Below are 20,501 nucleotides of genomic sequence, written 5' to 3'. Positions count from 1 at the left end.
AGTCAAGCTATCCAGGCTGATGAAGGCTGATAGCCAGAAACCGGTCCTTGGATGCTTGATTCCGGTCCGGGAAAGACATGGCTTGGCAGTTCGGGCTGGACTTTTCCCATGAGGCACAGGGTCAAGGCTGATTTGCATATGGCCATGTCTGACCCGGGGTGGTGTGGAGTGCAAAAAAATGATGGATTTAGGCCCAGATATCTGTACTGGGGTGAATGTATGACAATGTTCTGCATTCTGTCCATCACCTGTTGTTTTTGCCTCAGGCTCTAGATGCATCAAAATCTGAGAGCAACTCATTTTGTTTTTGCATTTTCTCCAAAATATCAGAACACTGCACATCCTCCTGCATAAATTAAAATAGCTCTTTAAAATCCACAAGTAAGTAATGCGCAGTATAGACACCATAAATACTTGAGTAGAGGGCCAAATGAGAACCAGAAGCGCTTTCTTATTTTCCAGCTACTTGAAGATATTTTCGCCTACCACTGATGATCACCCAACAAGACAGGCAACAACAGAGTCTACAAGGATTGAATCAGGATTGTTATCTTTCAGAGGATAAAGCTTTGCCATAAACTTCTGTGCGTTATTCTTGTCTGGATCCTTCTACTCATTAAGCACCCCCTACAAAACAAATTGATGAATAGGAACTCCGCAGCCAGCAGTTTTTTTTAACTGTCTTAGGATAGTGTTCTTGGACGAACTGGTAACCTTTTCTTCTGGGAAATCCATGTTCTCCTTGATGTGACACAATAATTCAGGAAATATACCTTTTGAAATATACTTCCCTTTAGGATCTATAATTTAGTGAAAGGGAAGAGGAGCCATCTGATAAGCCTGAAATCAAAAGATCACAATAACTACTTTCTTGTCAAAATCAATCAATCAATCAAGGATTTATAGAGCGCACTACATACCCGTGAGGGTCTCAAGGCGCTGGGGAGGGTGGCTGCAGCTAGCGGTCGAAGAGCCAGGTCTTGAGTAGTCTCCTGAAGGTCTGTGGGTCGTCTGTCTGCCCTAGGTGTAGAGGGAGGGCGTTCCACGCCATGGCGGCTAGGTGGGAGAAGAGTCTTCCCCCGGAGGAAGTTCTGTGGATGCGTGGGATGGTGGCCAGTGAGATGTCGGCTGAGCGAAGTTCTCTGTTGGGTACGTAGAATGACAGTCGGCTGTTGAGGTATTCAGGGCCGGTGTTGTGGAGTGCTTTGTGTGCGTGGGTCAGGAGTTTGAAGGTGATTCTTTTGTTGACGGGGAGCCAGTGCAGGTCTCTCAGGTGGGGGGTGATGTGGTTTCGGCGAGGGACGTTGAGGACCAGGCGTGCAGAGGCGTTCTGGATTCTTTGAAGTCTGCTGATGAGCTTGGCCGGGGCTCCGGCATAGAGGGCGTTGCCGTAGTCGAGTCTGCTGCTGATGAGGGCGTGGGTGACGGTTTTCCGTGTGCCTGTAGGGATCCATCTGAAGAACTTTCGGAGCATGCGGAGGGTGTAGCAGCAGGTTGAGGAGACTGCGTTGATTTGGTTGGCCATGGTGAGTTTCGAGTCGAGGATGACTCCCAGGTTGCGTGCGTGGTTGGTTGGTGTTGGGGCGGCGCACAGGGAGGTGGGCCACCAGGAGTCGTCCCAGGCAGAGGGGTTGAGTCCGAGGAGGAGGATCTCTGTCTTGTCCGTGTTCAGTTTGAGCCGACTGTCTTCCATCCAGTTGACAATGGCCCTCATACCCCGGTGGAGGTTGCCTTTGGCGGTGAGGGGGTCTTTGGTGAGGGAGAGGATCAGCTGGGTGTCGTCAGCGTACGAGATCAAGTTGAGGTCGTGGAGTCTGGCGATGCGTGCGAGTGGAGCCATGTAGATGTTGAAGAGTGTCGGGCTGAGGGATGATCCTTGCGGGACGCCGCAGATGGTCTTGGTGATTCCTGAGTGGAACGGGGAGAGGCGGACTCTTTGGGTTCTGTCGGAGAGGTAGGAGGTGATCCATTCCAGGGCCTTGTCGCGGATCCTTGCGTCGTGGAGGCTTGTGCGTAGTGTGCAATGACAGACTGTGTCGAAGGCAGCGGAGAGGTCCAGGAGGATGAGGGCTGCTGTCTCGCCGTTGTGGAGTAGGACTCTGACGTCGTCTGTGGCGGCGATGAGGGCGGTCTCGGTGCTGTGGTTCTTGCGGAAGCCTGACTGGGAGGGGTCGAGGATCTTGTTCTCTTCCAGGTACCGTGTGAGCTGGGTGTTGACGATCCATTCGATGACCTTCGCCGGGAAAGTGAGCAGGGAGATGGGCCGGAAGTTCTTGAGATCGCTCGGGTCCACCTTGGGTTTCTTCAGTAGGGCATTGATATCGGCGTGTTTCCAGCACGCAGGGAAGGTTGCGGTCTCAAATGAGAGGTTAATGATGTTCCGCAGGTGGGGTGTGATGGAGCTGTCGGCCTTGTTGGCGACGTGGTGGGGAAGAGGGTCGGATGGGGCGCCGGAGTGGATGGTGCTCATGGTTGTGATGGTATCTTCGGTGGTTACGCTTGTCCATGTGTTGAGGTGGTCGTGGTCGGTTGGTGATTGTGGTAGCGGTGCGATGGGGTTGGTGTGGTGCGTCCGTGGGGTTGAGGCTGTCGTGGATGTCGGTGATCTTGCGGCGGAAGAAGGCCGCGAGGGCGTCGCAGAGGGCTTGCGATGGCGGGATGTCGTTGGTGCAGGAGCCCGGGTTTGAGAGTTCCTTCACGATGCCGAAGAGCTCCTTGCTGTTGTTGTCGAGGCGGTCTTTGATGGAGGCTTTCTTGGTGGTTCTGATGAGGTGGTGGTGGTTGCGGATGGCGTCCTTGAGGGCTGCGCGGCTTTCAGGCGTTTTGTCGTTGTGCCAGGTGTTTTCCAGTCTCCGACAGGCGCGCTTGGAGGCTAGGAGCTCCGGGGTGAACCAGCTGGCTCTCTGGCTGGTGTGTGTAAACAATACACGCCTTACCTACTACTAATACATCAAAGCTTCATGACCAACATAGGTAATCTGATGAACAATCTAGATCCTTCAAGGGTGTTAAATAACACTAATCTCATGGGTCAAGGATGTAAGTTTTAAGAAAGACAGACACAGGTCCCCAAAGCCACAAAATATGTGTGAAGACAGAGAGAGTGCCTCACGGTCGTAACTCCCGAGGGGGTTCCTGGTTAACAATCGCCAGTGTACCCACTTCTCATCATCGGTCACTCTCTCTGTATAAAGTGTGAAAAATGACCAAAAACAACCAAGTGTATAAATGATAATAGTGGTATGTTAAGAAAATAACCAATACCAATGTGCACTCTTGTAAATCGTGTACCAGTGCACCTATAACCCCAAGAAATAAACCATTGTGTTAGGTTCAACCAAAATTTAAAAGCGTAGGGTAAGGGTTGCTAGCTCTCTATCTTTATTTTGGTGCTGCAAGCCTCCCAGATTAAAAATGGGTTTTCATATCCCATCCATATTCTCTGGCTGGTGTCCCTGCCGGTGTGTTGTCTCAATGGGGCTAAGGTGTTGGCGCAGTCTTCCATCCAGTGTCTGAGGGCGCGGACCCCCTCCTCGGGGTCGGTGAGGTTGGTCGGTGGGTTGAGTGCGAGGTGGGCCTGTGGTAGTTCCTTAGTGGCCTTGCCCCAGCGACGTCGGAGGATCTGTAGGGTGCGGTGATGTGAGACGGGTTTCTGGAAGCTGAAGTTGCCGCAGTGGTGGTCGTCCAGGTGAGTTCAGAGGCGTGGCTGAAGGCAACGTGGGGGCTGGAGGTGAAGATGGCATCTAGCGTGTGGCCGGCGATGTGGGTGGGTGTCGTGACGATCTGTGTCAGTCCCAGGGTGGTGAGTTTGTCGATCAGGGTGGATGAGTTGCTGTCATTGTTGTTTTCCAGGTGGTAGTTCAGGTGCCGAGGAGGATGTAGTTGGAGGAGGTCAGGGCATGCGTGCTGATAAAGTCGGCGATGGAGTTGCAGAATTGGGGACGGGGTCCAGGTGGTCTGTAGATGAGGGTGCCTCTTAGGGTGGTCTTGGGGTCCGTGTGAATTTGGAAGTGCATGTGTTCAGCGGTGCTGAGGGTGTCTGTGGTGCTTGTGGATATCCTGATGGTGCTCTTGTGGATGATTGCGATCCCCCCGCCGACTCCGTTGGCGCGGTCCCTGCGGGTGATTTTGTATCCATCAGGGATGGCCACTGCGATGTCTGGGGCGGAGGCTTCGGTCATCCAGGTCTCGTCAGGAAGGCGATGCCAGGTGATGTGGAGTCGAGCAGGTCCCAGAGCTCGACGGCGTGTTTGCATGCGGAGCGGATGTTGAGCAGGATGCAGCGGAGCTGGTTGGGTTCCGTCGCCGTCGGAGGTCCGGCGTCTTTGGTGCAGGAGAAGCAGCAGTTCCGGCAGGTGAAGGGGCCGTGGGTGCGCTTAGGGGCGGCTTTGTGGCAGCTGGATGGTCGTCCGAGGTTGAGTGCGATGAGGGTGTTGGCATTGTACCGAGTGCGGGCTTCATGAGAGGAGCATGGTCCAGGGGTCGTGGCGCTGAGCGCGGTCCAGGCGCATACGAGAACAGACGGGCTTTCCTTAGGCGCGCCTTCCGCGCGCCAGCGGCGCGGCCTTGCAGCGACCACCATAGGAGGAGGAGTGGGAGGGCGGCTCAGCTGGGAGGGGGTGGGGCAGGAGGGGAGAGCGAATCGGCAGCAGGGGGGCGGGCCGCAGGGGAGGCAGCGGCGGGAAAACAAGGGCAAGCGCGGGGAGCTAGTGGGGTCCTGGGGAGGGCGTCGACCGCAGGGACGCCGAGGAGATGAGAACCAGAGTCAGCACACAGCGCAGGCAGGAGGCGGTGACAGCAACGAGCTGCAGCAGGAGGGGAGCGACCTACCAGAGGTCAAGGGTCGCTCTCCTCTGCCTCGCAGCGCCGCCTTAAGAGGAGGAGTGGGAGGGCGGCTCAGCTGGGAGGGGGTGGGGCAGGAGGGGAGAGCGAATCGGCGGCAGGGGGGCTGGGCCGCAGGGGAGGCAGCAGCGGGAAAACAGGGGGAAGCGCGGGGAGCGGGTGGGGTCCTGGGGAGGGCGGCGACAGCAGGGAACTAGAGTCGGCACACAGCGCAGGCAGGAGGCGGTTCCACTCCTTCTCCCACATCCCCTTTCTCCTTTTTTAGAGAAACCAATGTCTCCAAAATTGGCTTACTTATTCTCTCATCCTCATCCGAGGATTTATTCTTCTCAGGTGAGAGGTGGAGGAGGGGATCTCGATCTGCTGTCACACAAAGATGAGGAAGAAGAGCAATTGCTTTTTTGAGAATGTTTCCCCATACTTGGCAATTTACAATCTGGAATTAAGAATAAAATGTAATCAGAATTAAGAAAATAAATATAGCAACTGACAGCTATGCGCAATGGAACTGCACTCATTCCTTCTGCAGTAGCCAGAACCTGAAAGCAACTTCCATCCAACTCCCATATGGACCTACTACCTCTGTAGCCGCTGCCTTACGCTCAACTCAGAAGCACTCAGAATGCATGCATGGTGAGAAGACACTCTCTCTGAAACATTACACAGGCACAGAGTGAATTCCCCTAAGTTGCGATGCCGATTACAATCCCTGAACACCATCTCACTGCAGAGCACTGCATCTCACTGCATCCGTACAAATTGAATGACAACATCAACTCAGATATGAAAACACTAACCTTGGTTTCTGTAAAGTAAACTAGAGTATTTTATGAAAGGCATCAGCTTACTCCATATGGTGTGCTTTACCACCCAATACAGTGTGCATACTTGAAGATTTTAAGCTCAGAGATCTCTTCCTAAAAGTCCCCAGAGCGTGGAGCTCCCTCAGTGGTAATAGAGTTCTCTCCAAGCCCAGCAGGAAAAGAAACTCTAATACACATTGGAGGTTTAAGCCCAGCACCAACCTCAGGGTGGCTAGGTTAGCAAAAGCATTTCCTGTTTTGTTACCTGTCTCGAGTTTGGAGACAATACTCATGGTTATTGACTGTGTTGAAGATGAGAGACAAACAGGTAATGTGGGGTTGCTCCAATGTATCTCATGAAAGGTGTAGTCCTTTCTTAGTTTTACTCACCTTGTTCATCTTTACTAGTAGTGTAGGATTACAAATAGCTTTTTTCCCTAATGTGCAGGGTGGCAAGTGCCAACTTAAAGGTGGTTGCAGTGCCTGCATCAAAGGATTCTCCATTCTTCATCCTAGTACTTAAGTTACTTCCCTGCCCCATCTGCCTTTCATCAATGATTTTGTCTAAATTTCAGGCTCTTATTAAATAGAGAATTAGAAAGTGAGAAGGGGAGAAATGCCCTTTCGGGTCTGTTGAGGGATGGGGTAGGACTGAGCCAGTATTGAAGACAAAGAGCGAAACTTGAAAATGGATGCGCTAAGTTAGGGGGGCGCCTATAACGCACAAAAGTAAGAATTTGGATGAGGAAGGGAGAATTCGTGTAGTCAAGATCACTGGTAATTAATTGATTAATTATATTTGTAGTGTACATTTATTGGCCAAAAAGTGCTGTCTCACTGCTTTGTCACTACCTCTATAAGAATCAGTACTCTGCCCCTCTTTCCCTAGGCCTATGACAAAAGAGCAAGAGGGAATCAATGTCAATGTGTCAGTAAAGAGGAGGATGGCTCTGCAGCAAGCAGTCATCTCGATCTAAAACTAAAGATAATCCCTCTTCAGGGGTGGCTTCTCAGTTGGAGCAGAGGAGCATCGCCCCACTTAAATTACCCCCAAAAAGTCCCTAGAGATGAAAAATAAAATGATAATCCACTACCATTTTGTTTTTCATCCCCCATCTCAAACAGAACATCAGGATGGTGCAGGGCCTTCTGAATGACATCAGCAGGGAGGGGGGTGGGCTGTCAATGCACTGTTTAAAGTGTACATGTCATTATTGCCAGCCTTCTTGTGATGGGCAGCCACACACGCGCTCTTTTAACATCTTTAACCCAGCGGTCTTAAGACAGCTGGGTTAGAGCAAGTGCAAGCCTCCACGGTGCTGTGGAGCACTGAGTGAGGCTGCTCCCTCCAATCAGGGCGAGAGCAGTACCAGGATTGGTCAAGGGAGTTTCCTGGTGACCGGGTTGCAGTGGAAGGAAGAAGACGTGCGTCGGGCGGACATGGCACAACGCCGTGATCTACTCCTGAGACAGCACGCCGATTCTTTCAGACGTGCTGACATACCGGCTGATCGTAGACGGCCGCGTAAAGCATTGCTTCAGTCAGTGCCCTTAGGCTGATCTTCGATCGCCTTATCCTGGGGAACCAGAATACTTCATAGGCTACCCCTCACGACGTATGGGACACTCCAAACAAAGTATGAGCTCTCCCTACGCACGGAATTAAACCAAGCACGCCCTAACTCCGACAACCCAGTCCTGATGACGATCTAAAATTACATGGATCGAAATGCCGTCGACCTAACAGCGTATTAACAGGCGTACTCCTCTTCTGTGGCTTAACAACCAATTGAAAAATGTTGTGTATTGTGATATCACGTTGTCACTTACTTTGGAGCCACTCACTAAATAATTTGCACTTCGTCACAGTGCGCCGTCCTTGCTGTTCACCTTTTTTCACTTGCGTCGCTACTTCCATCACAATCACCTTCCAGCACCAAGTGTTCTATGGTTGTCTTCAATTTATTTATGCAGTGCTGTTCCTAACTGTATTTTCTACGACCATAACTTATGTGACAATATAAAGATGACTAACTATCTTTTTCCAAATTAATGTGGTTTCTCCTTCTTTCTTTGTGAGTAATGCTGTATGCATGCACAATTAACTGCCTATACATCCTTACCGATCAGGACATTGTTTTTTAATGCACCTTACTTACCCAGTCCTGAACTGGTCTATGGGTTACACTCCTGTAAACTTTACACGACTATTATTGAAGCAGGAGACAAAGCGTGATCCTAGAGTAGACAGGACACACATTCCTGGCCTACTGACATGCAAACGTCCTCTCTCCTCCTGCCATATAGGGCCAAGTTGCCAGCGGGTAGATATATCTCTTAAATGACCATGGTGAAACGATGCAGGAGAGTATAACAGAGGCCGTCGCGGGATGCAGAAGAATAAGAGCAGCGAGAAGTAGAATGAGAAGTAGGATGCAGGTGCTACAGCAGTCACTGAGGTCTGTGCAGTGTGCTATAAACAGCAGCCTTTTTATTCTAAAAAAAGTTTGAAATAATATAGACATTATTACAGGTAAAAGAACAAAAATATAAATTTCAGAACTGAAAGATGAACAAGAAAAAGTTTTAATGTGAATTTATTACAAAAACATTTTACAGTTAAAAACACATTGAATTGAGGGCTTTTGGGTCTGAGGGACAGCCGTAAGGTAGGATGTAGTACCATGATGGATTTAGGACATGACATGGCCAAGAGTGCCATTGCTTTATTAACATGTAGGAACAGAGCCTCCAATGGAGGGGATGTTATAACATGGGGAGGTTTAAGGTATAGGGGCAGAGGAATGTTCTAAAATAGAATGCTTTAGGACCACAAGTGGAGGGGTGAGGTGGAATACATAGTAACACAAAGGGTTAGGTGGAAAAGGTATACTAACCTGGTTGGTGTTAGGAGTTTGGGACAGGTTGAATTTAAAAGCTAGAATCAGAATCCGACATGTGGGTTCAAAAAAGATAAAGTATTGCAGAGAAAGACAATTTACACCAATATAACACCGGGAGACACTGCATCTCACTGTTCAGTTATCCCTAGAGGAATGAAGAGATGCTATGAAGACATAGAAATACCCTACATGCCAGTGTTCAGAGGCTGTTTGATAGGCAGGGAGGAACAGAGGTCCATATCTGAAGCCCCTAGGATGTAGGAAGAAATGTGCTGGGGCCACAACATAGACACACAGGGATAGATGCCCTGTATATCAGAGACAAGGCCCGTAGGATGGGCAGATAAGGAGAGATACCTTACCTGTCAGTGTACACGGGCCCTATGCTGCTGGAGGAGGAACCCTTCATGCAGTATCAAGGGCTGATTGAAAATATGGAGAATTGCCCTACATATTACTGTGTAAGTGCTTACATAAAGAATGGAGAAATTGCATAAAGATCTCTTCAAAGAAACCTACAATGTTCACAGATGACCAGATCCCATGCAAGTGTGTGTCACAAACTCCAGTATTTGAGAGACAGATAGAAAACTCTAGTCTTAGGTTGGGAGGACACCACGGACCACACTTAAGATGTTGGTAGGAGAGGGATCTGAGGCTTCCGGGATTGCACAGTGTTTGCTCACATTCAACCTTCATGTTATTCACTGTTTTGTTTGCAGGTTGTGCTACAGTCCAGAGAGAAGGAGACTAAGGAGGTGGATGCGGAGAGCTCATGCCAAGGGAAGATGCTCGTTGAGAAGGAGGAGGATCTCTTGTTACAAGTGTCAAAGTCAAAAGTGGCAGAGGTGGACATCTCATTCCAGGTGGAACAATCTAGAGCAGTGAAAGTGGATTCCTCATACCAAGTGCAGGAGTCCACAGCTGAGGGAATGGGAATCTCATACCAGGTGGCGAAGCCCACGGTTGAGGTGGTGGACATCTCATATCAGCTACAGCAGTCCGCAGACAATGGGGTGAACATCGCATACCAGGTGGGAGAATCCTCAGTTGAGGGGGTGGACATTTCATACCAGGTGGGGGCATCCACAATCGAGGAGGTGGACATTGCATACCAGGTGGGGGAAGCCAGTGTCAAGGGGGTGGATATTTCATACCAGGTGGGAGAATCCTCAGTTGAGGGGGTGGACATTTCATACCAGGTGGGGGCATCCACAATCGAGGAGGTGGACATTGCATACCAGGTGGGGGAAGCCAGTGTCAAGGGGGTGGATATTTCATACCAGGTGGGAGAATCCTCAGTTGAGGGGGTGGACATTGTATATGAGGTAGAGGACTCCACAGTTGAAGGGGTAGAAATATCATACCAGGTGGGAGATTCCACCATTGGGGGAGACTTCTCATATCAGATGGTGGCATCTACAGCTGAGGGGGTGGATATAGCATGCCAGTTGGAAAAATCCAAAGTTGTGGAAGCAGGTATCTCATACCAGGTTGAGGAGTCCACGGTCACAGGGCTGGATTTCTCATACCAGGTAGGTGAGTCTGCAGTAGAGGGGGTGCAAGTCTTACGACAAGATGTTGAGTCTACAGTAGAGGGGGTTGACATCTCATACCAAATCGTGGAATCCACAACAGAGGGGGCAGACATCACATATCAGACAGGGGAGTACACAGTTGAGGGGGTGGACATTGCATACCAGGTGGATGAATCAACATTAAATGGGGCAAACATCTCATACCAGGCAGGGGAGTACACAGGTAATGTGGTGGACATATCATACCAAGTTGGTGAGTATACCGAAGAGGGGGCAGATATTTCATTAAAGTTGGGAGGATACACCATAGAGGGGACAGAACTTTCTTACCAGGTGGGGGATACTGCAGTAGAGGGAGTGGACATTTCATACGAGGTGGTAGGGTCTACCGTAGAGGGTGCAGATATCACATACCAAATAGAGGGTTACACAGTTGATGGAGTCGATATCTCATACCAGGTGAGGGAGACTGTAACAGAAGGAGAAAGTATTTCATATCAGGTGGAGGGGTATACAATAGATGGAGGAAGTGTGTCATATCAGGTGGGAGACACTACTGTAGAGGGAGGAGACATTTCATACCAGATTGGTCAGTGCACACTAGAGGGAGCAGACGGCTCATACAAGGTAGAAGGCTACACAATCGATGAAGGGGACATCTCATACCAGGTGGGGGGGTCTGCAGTGAAGCGTGAGGGTATGTCATACCAGGTAGGTGGGTACATAAGTGATGGAGTCGACATCTCATACCAGGTGGGGGGGTCTGCAGTAGATGGGACAGATGTCTCCTATCAAGTGGGAGAGTATACAGTTGGAGAAGTGGACATCACATACCAGGTGGGGGAATACACTGTCGAAGGGGGAGGCATCTCATACCAGGTGGAGGAGATCTCACGTGTGGTGGAGTAAAGGTCTCTCAGTCTCGGACGTCAGTTTTCATTCGCTGAGAGGGAGCTTAGCCTGGAACCACTTACGACATTTAACCCAATAACAGCAGAAGATGAGATCTCCTACTCATCCTCATCTGGTTGAAGCTCGACCTTGGATCCCCTAATGTCCCTCTCTCGATGAAAACTCAACCTGTGATTCTTTAACCTCACTCAGCCAGGAGAGCTCAGCTTGTAACCATGTGCATTCTTACCAATTAAGAGTGTCAGTCTGGGACCCAGTGCATATTCACCAGTTCATTCCTACTAAACCAGTTTGAGCTGGCATGAGATCCCCTTTCATCCCTTTTCCCCAAAGACATCTTTGCTGGGACACTCAACGTCTAATAAGCCAATAGGTTCTCAGCCTGGGATTTAGACTGGGCAGGGATGCCCAAAAACTAATTGCATTGAATTATTAAAGAACTATATGCAAGGTAGCTGAAAGAACACCCTACTGATTACAAAGAGACATGTACCAAATTAAACTGGGCAGAGGATTAGCTCCCAGGCCATTTTGTGACAGACCTTCAGGTCGCTCTTCCTTTAAAACAAATCCCACAGAATTGTTGCCTTGGCCTAAATTAAAATAGATGATAAAATAAATAATGCATATGTGTTAACAAGAGTCTCAGGCTCAGTTAAAAAGGGAGCTTGCATCTATAATACGTTCGTGTAAATAAAATCTGGCTGCCTGGCAGCGGCCAGTCAAATAACCCAATGCGCTGGCCATAACTCATGAAGGTTTTCTGTTGAGTTTCAACTCCTCCAGCAGGCACTCCAACTAAGCAAGCAGAACAGCAACAACGGGGATCAACTAAACAAGAGCCATGTTTCTATGTTGGAAGGCAATGCTACTAGGCAGCCTGTCTGCTTATTTAGACATGGTCTGCAAGTGGTTTGCAGAATAATGAATGGCTCTTTAGCATGTACATTATTTTTTCCATGATGCTATTTATGCATCAGCCTAGCAATAATTATTTACCTTGCATGCTCATACTGGCCTTGTTAATGATCTCTTGAGCCCTCAGGCTCCTTTGAGCCACCTTCATCTTGCTTCTTCTTAGTCACAACCCAACAACGACTAATCCCAAAAAGTCTCATCTGGTGTATACAAGCGATCCATTATTCATATAGGTGTCAGTGTGTAGCTCAGTACCTGCAGAAGCCTGCTCCTCTGTATCGCTAGCAGCTCTCAGGTTGCAACCTATCTACCAAATATAGAAACAAATACGACTCCATCGCCGCACTGGCCGTCGTTGTATCATAGACACAACTGCAACATGAGATACTCTACCCAGACAGCAGTCTCTCTGGGCACATGGAGGAATAGTAGTAGTTATTGAGAATCCAGGCCACATGCTCTATTACTTTCCTCTCTAACATTTAAGGTAAGGGGTCTGCAGCGTCCTGACAGTAACTATACACTTAAAACAGTTTCCTTTCCAAGAAGATGAGAGGTGTGGATTTATCAGGATACACATTTTTGGTAATCGAGAAATGTTTTCCTTTTGGTTTCTATGTATTTTTAGCTTTCTACAAGCCAATTCACTGTGAAATTGCTGCTGTAGTTTCATCATGTCTGTAGTGATGGATGTGGACTCAGTAGTACCGCTGTAGAAGAACATGGTGGGCAGCAGGCTTGAAACGAGCAGAAAGGAGAAATCACAATGACGGAATCTGTTGCGTGATTGTACAGGATTCCGCTCCTCCAAAACCCCCGTCCAGGTATCCTGATGTTGCTTAGGAAAGCATTATTTTATTGGTTCTTTTCATCTGAATGAGGCTGGAAAATAGAAGACAAAACGAGCTCCACCTTTAATAAGCTTCTAAAACTCAGGGGCATATTATCAAGGGGGTTTATCTCCGCTTTTTTGGCTTTAAAAGCCAAGAAAGCGGAGATAAAATTATCTCCCTATTACCTAGCTGTCGCTAACACCAGTTAGCGACAGCTAGTAGGAGATAGCGACCATCTTGGGCCCCACTTTGCATGTTAGTGATATTTATCACTAATGACATGCAAAGTGGGCGTGCCAAGATGTTAGCGACTGGAAACAGTCGCTAACATCGCTATCTCCTATTACCAACTTATGGAGATATTCGCGCTAAGCGCGAATATCTCCAAAAGCTAACACCTGCCCTGAGCAGTTCTTAGCCATGTTATCCAATGGGAGGTGGATAACATGGCTAAGAGCATTAGCTCCGTAATGCATGAATATCGCTGACTTTTCAGCGATATTCATGCATTGCGGCCGATTTTTATCGCATTTGCGATAAACCTTGGTAATACCAAGGTTCATTTGCGATAAAAAATCGCCGCAGCTCAGCGGTAAAGTTTTGTTTCTAACCAAGCAATAGCGATAATTATCGCTATTGCTTGGTAATATGCCCCTGAGTTCCAGAGCTCATAAGTACTACTGATACCTGCTAAAATTGAAACAATTCCATGAAGGCGATATGCCTCTATAAAAAATTAAAATCAGAGTCAAATTCATTGCAGAAGACAGGCTATTCCTAACACACTCAAATGAGCAATTTAGGGCAATAAAGTCACTAGCAGAAACGTAGTCTGCATTTCAAATAGGAAGTAACATTCAAGAAAATCATACACCATGGTCCTTTACGTGCTGGCAATCGTAGGAAGAATCCACTCAATATCTATGGAAATGATTTGACATCCACAAACCCCAGTTCAGTCTTCCACATTGCTCATTTATTCATTTGTGAAAGCCAACCAGAACCATTTTGTACTTAGATTAATCACCATTCACCTTCTGCGAGGTCCTCGTATAAAACTGTAAGGTTCCACCTTAAGAACCTCTCTGTTAAATTTGTTTTGCACATGGATACACATGCTGACCTTCCTTAGTAGGTATTCCTCTAAGTCTGATACAGCAGGGTTCTCATTCTATATTAATTTGCCCCAGCATTTCCAGAGGTGACGAGATATCCTTAGTGAGATGATGCCTGTTCGATCGATCCATAACTCTTCAGATGTATAATTGGTGAAGTGGTCAACGTTTTTCTTTAGGAAACTGCTCTAATGTTGTTCTTGATATGGCATTTGCTGTACCATACTGTGGTATTCTACTAATGTGGGAGTCTCTGTGGAATGGGTCTATGTCTTGATTGTGAGAAGACGAGTTAAATGTTTCTGATGAGGTCCCAGGACCCACAAGTTGAAGGCCATGGTTTAGGAAAGATCTGTTAAGTACAACTCTGAATATACCTCTGTTACCTGTTTAGAAAGAAAGAAATTAGCACCGGGTTATGTGCATATATTTACATCACACTAGTGAACGCTAAATAATAAAGTCAATGCCTAATTGAATTTTGTGTGAAAATATTTTTCTTTTATTTTATTATGATTATAAACCTTTCTCCCATATTTGAAACAATTGATAACTGGCTGAATAATTATTTACATGTGTATAATACAAATTAGTGCTTTACAATTCAAAACAAAATCAAGATAAATTATTTCAAATAATACAGAATTAATTCCCCTTCAACGCGTTTCGGCGGTTAGCCTTCCTCAGGAATTCTGTATGTACAAGTTGATACTACAAAAAGAGAATCATATTTACAATTAGTCTTATACACTTTGACTTTAAAGTATCAGCGTTCATGCAGTTATGTTATTAAAACGACTACGAGTCTGTAATTCAGTCTTAGTCTGGGGGGACTACTCTGTCACTGTTAGGTTCTTGCTCAGTCTGACAGTTCTTTTGATACTGAATACTTTCTATGTGCAACCTTTCTATACATATATATACATTACTTCTCCCAATACATTTTATACAAATATACACTATATACAATATTTAAAACAAATCACAGTTGAACAGAGATGTTAATATAGTGATTCTAAATAGGATCAAAGAATACATTTCTGCAGATAACAGGACTGTTGGGGTGGGTGGAGGAAAATCGGGACCCCTATTTGGATACTAAGGATATGTTAAGGGCAGGCTGAGAAGCTTCCAACTGCTGGGCCGGGCGGTTGGCACTTATCTAAGTATAGACTGGAAATATGCACTATTAGCGAAAATGTTTCTGTCTACATGGCTCTGTACCTTTTAGCAAGGCTGGAGGGGGCCTTGATTAGTGTCTTGGTCCGGAAACTCTCGATTGGATTCTATCTTGTTGGTGTTTCTTTAGTAATTTCTAGATAGTATAAAAGAAACAGAGAGTTGTGTGTAACGACCAAGTCCGGATGACTAAATAACATACCCTATTCGTTCAGAAATGATTATGATAGACCTTTACATACCTGTGGCCACCTAGATCTGCGCCGAGATGGATAGTGAAAAGTTGTTGCGATCCCCAATTAATTATTTAGGGTGCGAGCCACGCTGTGGTACATCTCAAAAAGGGTGTAAGTTCCCATCTTGAAGAGCGCGGCTGCAATGATCTGTGAACCCAGAAAGTGCCGTTTATTAGTCGTGACCTGGGGAGTGCCGTCTATTTATCGTTTCTGCGCAGCGCGGCGGTGGCATATTGTGCAGTACTAGGCACATGTGGATACTTAAATTTAATGGACCCTGGTTGGTGATTCTAGTCGGGAAAGTAAATAATCGGCATTCTGGTACGGCGTTCTTTAGCATAGCGGTGATGTTTAAAAGAGAACAATGCTGTTTAAATAGATAGGCTATGGCTTGAGTTTATGCCGGGTGGAGATAGGTTCTTATGCGTGTTCTAAACACGGGACGTTACACGTGTCCCCAACTGAGCGGTTAAAGCAATGCTGAACGAGGTGCCTATGCTTAATTATATTAAGCAAAGCGATGGTAACAGAATAAACAGTGCTTGCACGATTGTGCCGTTTAATTAGGTGGGCTCTGGCTCGCATTACTTGCGGGTAGAGTTAAGCTCTTATCCGTGTTATAAACGCATGCTATTTACCGGCGTCCCCACCCTAACGGTCAAAGCATAATTGTGTGTGGCGCCTGTACTTACTATTGATCACGGTGTAACCCGTCCGCGCGATGGTCTCCTGAATGGTTGTTGCCGAGTCTCTGGATCAAGGTCTCCTTAAATGTGACCCTTCCTAACGTGCCTCACAGGTAATCTCGCGATATGCGGTGAGGCAAAATTCCCAGCGAGATGTAAAGGTGGAACTACGCTAGTATAGACGCCATCTTAAAATGATCATGGGGCCATAAGATGTTGCCTGAAACCTATAGAGTCGTCGGGTAAACCGATATGATAGCGAGTGTTTTATGTTATAACTGGGCTGCAATCAGTGGGATCAATAAATCGCCTCCATCTACCGAAATTGAATTGCCTGTACTTTTGAAGAGGTGCCCCTGCATGTCATATGTGCGCTTGTTTCTAAATAGACGTTACATGTCACGCTCGGCGCCAGGTTTCAATATGCCTAAACTAGAAAGGGATAACTCCTACATTTCATATGCGCGCCTGTTTCTGAATGGACGCTACATATCACGTGCGGCGCCAGGTTACATTTCATGTCTCGAGGACCATGGCAAAAAGCGCTCGGTAAAAAGAACGTCGCAAATGCGGGCGCCATCTTTAGACGGAGTTTAGATGAGATGTGTGTATATGGCCTGCTAACAAATGGAGATCTGGCACAGTAAACTCAGCCAATCTGTGTCTCACTAAGGGGGCCGAACCAGGGTGGCATAATTGTGTATGCTAGGGACCCAAAAAGAAATGAATGAATATATGCAAAAATGTTATGATCCCATATTAGAATGACTGTACAAGGTTCTTGGTATGACTACTCTTCTACATCGCCTAGACCTGCTGGAGCTAATTATATTATTGCTTGTTCCCACGGAATGTCCATATTCAATCCATTGGTGGCTGTCCCCAAAATGAAAATCCAATATACCTCTCTCATTTTTCTGATTTTGTCTATATCCAATCCTGTCTTGTGGTGTATCCTTTCTAAAATGTACCAAGACATGTTCTCAGGGGTGGGGTTATTCTCTACGTAGTGAGATACCATCGGTGCTGTCAGTTTTTTAGTACGGATCGCTGACCTGTGTTCTGTTAATCTGACATTCAATGCTCGGCCTGTTTGTCCAACGTATCCCTTCTGGCAGGGGCAGATTATTAAATAAATTACGTTGGTACTTTTGCAATTATTGAGGTCTGCCGGTCTAATTAATTGTCTATTGAACTTCAAGGTAGGGCCTTGAATCACTGTGGTACAGGATTTACAGTTCAGACAACTATATGTGCCTTGCACTGGTTGTAGATCTACCAACGATTGTTGATTACTTGATGTTATAGATGTCATGCGTGATCTAACGATATGATCTTTCAAGGACTTATTTCTTTTATATGCGAACATGGGTTTTGGCAAATGATCTTCTTTTTCCACATTCACATTCAAAATGCGCATATAGTTTGTCGAATTCTTTCATTGAGCATTGAATGTTTGGTGATGAACACTAGGCTAGGAGTATCTTTGTTCACCTTAGGTTCCAAGAGGTGCTGTCTATCATAAAAGCGGGCCCGCTTATATGAATCCCGTATGATTTTTTTGGTGTAACCTCGGGATAAGAATTTAGATTTCATCATGGCTGAGTTGTTATCATAGTCTAAGATACTGGTGCAGTTGCGTCTTAGACGTAAAAATTCCCCAAATGGGACGCTGTTCTTTTGGATTGCGGGATGGTAACTATCGTAATGTAGTAATGTGTTCCTAGCCGTGGGTTTAACAAATAGATCCACGGCCAGGGTTCCATCACGATGTTTAATCAAGACATCTAGATATTCCACTTGGGAATTATCCGCATGATGAGTAAATCTAATATTCTGATCACAGAGGTTTATCCATTGAAGGAACTGGTCCAGATTGTCTTCATTGTCTATCCAAATGAAGAAGACGTCGTCTATGTACCGTGACCAGGAGGTCACGGATTCATAGAACGGCGCCGCCTCATTGAATATAAATTGTTCTTCGAACCTTGCCATGTATATGTTGGCGATTGTTGGGGCGCATGAAGCTCCCATACTGACGCCTTGTTGTTGTGTATACAGGTTCCCATTGAATTCAAATATGTTGTCCGTGAGAACAATCTTCAGACATTCCAAAATGAATATAGTAGGACCAATAACCTTGTACTTCTTCATGAACCAATGGGTGGCATCTAGAGCTCCCATGATGGGAATGTTGCTATACAGAGCTTCTATGTCCATCGTAACTAACCAGTGAGATGTATTACAGAATTTTACATTTTCCACTACATTTATTATCTGTCTTGTGTCTTGCACATAACCTGGGATCTTAGAGACATATGGGCATAGAATAGCATCTATATATTTCGCAAGAGGCTCTGTCACTGAGCCAATGGTCGTGACTATGGGCCTAAGGGGCGGATCTGTTGCATTTTTGTGCACCTTAGGAATGCCATAGATGCTGGCAAGTCTCGGATTGTTTACATTTAAGTATTCCCACTCTTTTTTACAGATTTCTTCTTCCCTCAGGGCCTTATCTGTCAATTTCTTTATCTTGTTTTTAGTTTGGGCAGTCGTATCTCTTGTAATGGGGGCATAAAATCTTATATCATTTAACATTTCCTCCATTTTAGCGATGTAGCCAGATGTATTGTATACTACAATCCCTCCCCCCTTATCACATGCCTTCACTGTGATGTTGTTATCTTGTTTGATATCTGTCATAGCTTTGTATTGTTCAGATGTCAAATTGAATTGTGTTTTAGGGGTGAAATTAGTTATATTAGTGAATTTATCACTTATAACTTTTTCAAAGATAGCAACCTGGGGTGGCAATTGATCAACGGATGGTGTGAACTGTGATTTAGGTTTTAACCCGGATCGGTTCACTTCGTCCAAGGTACAATCTTGCCCTGAAAAGAAGAATTTTAATCTGATCTTGCGCAAAAAATTTTGTAAATCTCTAAATAGGTCAAATTTGTTCAACCCAGAATGGGGAGCAAAAGTGAGACCTTTTGATAAGACTGAGATGGTATCTGTTGTCAAGTTTTTCTTGCTAAGATTGAATATGGGTAATAATTCTAATTTCTCCAATACCGGTTGTTTCTCGTTTCTAAATATTGATTGGGCATCATGGGCTGATGTCCCGGGAATTGACTGAAGTCCTGTTGTGGGGCATGTTGGAAGCGGGGTTGGTAATGTGGCCTCCAGTTGCCTCTCCTCTGGCGCTGCCCTAAAAAAGATGGCCTATTTTGGTATCTCGCATTTGGTCTGGTTTGCTGATGGCTACCATCAAAATAAGTGCCTTCTCCATCTGAGCCTGATGATTCTGAGAAGGTGTTTATTCTCTTACCATATTGGTTTGGTCTATTCCCCCAACTGTCTGTTGGACCTTCAGTATTGGAAAAGAAATTATCTGACAGGTAAGGATATACTGTTTCTTTTTTGAAAAATTTTATATCTTTTTGTAATTTGTCTGTTTTTCTTTTTATTAGATAATCCGAATATGAGTTCAGGTCTTTTTCTATCTCGTCTAATTTCTGTTTGACATTTTCTACTATCCCTGAACTTTTGATTTTTTCTTCCAAATCAGCTATTTCTTTTGCCAATTGCTCTAAAATGCCCTTCGATGTTTCAACAATTAACATCATATAGTCTCTGGAGCATCGGTTGGAAATGAGGGCCCAACGCTCCAGAAACTCTTTGATGTGTACGAACAAGCCCGGAATGTTGCGAACTCTCAGACCCTGTGGGATCACTCCAGCTTTTAGGTATTGGAGCATGAAATGCCCATGCTGTTCAATGCGTTTTAATTTCTTTCTAAGTCCTAATAATGTGTTCACATCTTCATTTTTATCTTGTCCTGTGACTGTAGATTCACCAAATGATACTGTGCTTCCTACCATGGAGGCGTATTGTTCATCTGAGAAGCCAAAAGTTAGTAATTTGGCCATGATTTGAACACTCTACACAACTACATAAAAAGTTTAAAAGGGAGAGTTTGAAGCTGTATACACTCGAAAATATTAAAGGTTATTAACGTTGTTATAATATAACCAAGTATAAATCTGACGGGCTGAACCACCCAGTGAACTCGAAAAGCCCCTCTCTGATTTGATGTATTCCCTAGTTAATGATTATCTTTGATATGTACTTAACTCTACCCCTCATGGACCTGCCACGAGTCTTCTATTTGTGAAAAAACAGGGGCCCCTGCCTTAAAGGATAAACCCTAGCAAGGAAACTAAACTTGTTTAGAAAGAAAGAAATTAGCGCCGGGTTATGTGCATATATTTACATCACACTAGTGAACGCTAAATAATAAAGTCAATGCCTATTGAATTTTGTGTGAAAATATTTTTCTTTTATTTTATTATGATTATAAACCTTTCTCCCATATTTGAAACAATTGATAACTGGCTGAATAATTATTTACATGGGTATAATACAAATTAGTGCTTTACAATTCCAAACAAAATCAAGATAAATTATTTCAAATAATACAGAATTAATTCCCCTTCAACGCGTTTCGGCGGTTAGCCTTCCTCAGGAATTCTG

At 45.7% G+C, this 20,501-nt stretch overlaps 1 protein-coding gene across 1 annotated transcript in view; it reads left to right on the top strand.

Annotated features, from left to right (window-relative positions):
• The window catches only part of LOC144828364 (uncharacterized), a 219,813-nt gene extending 206,806 nt beyond the window's left edge, over positions 1 to 13,007 (top strand). The window contains exon 9 of the mRNA XM_078686480.1: positions 9,271 to 13,007. Within this exon, the coding sequence (XP_078542606.1) occupies positions 9,271 to 10,995 (1,725 nt within the window). The 3' untranslated portion in view covers positions 10,996 to 13,007. The remainder of the gene's footprint in view (positions 1 to 9,270) is intronic.
• Positions 13,008 to 20,501: the final 7,494 nt, after the last annotated feature.

Source organism: Lissotriton helveticus, chromosome 1_1, assembly GCF_964261635.1.
Source record: "Lissotriton helveticus chromosome 1_1, aLisHel1.1, whole genome shotgun sequence".
Classification (NCBI taxonomy): domain Eukaryota; kingdom Metazoa; phylum Chordata; class Amphibia; order Caudata; family Salamandridae; genus Lissotriton; species Lissotriton helveticus.
The sequence above is the reverse complement of the archived record's forward strand: the minus strand, read 5'-3'. Positions and strand labels throughout refer to the sequence as shown.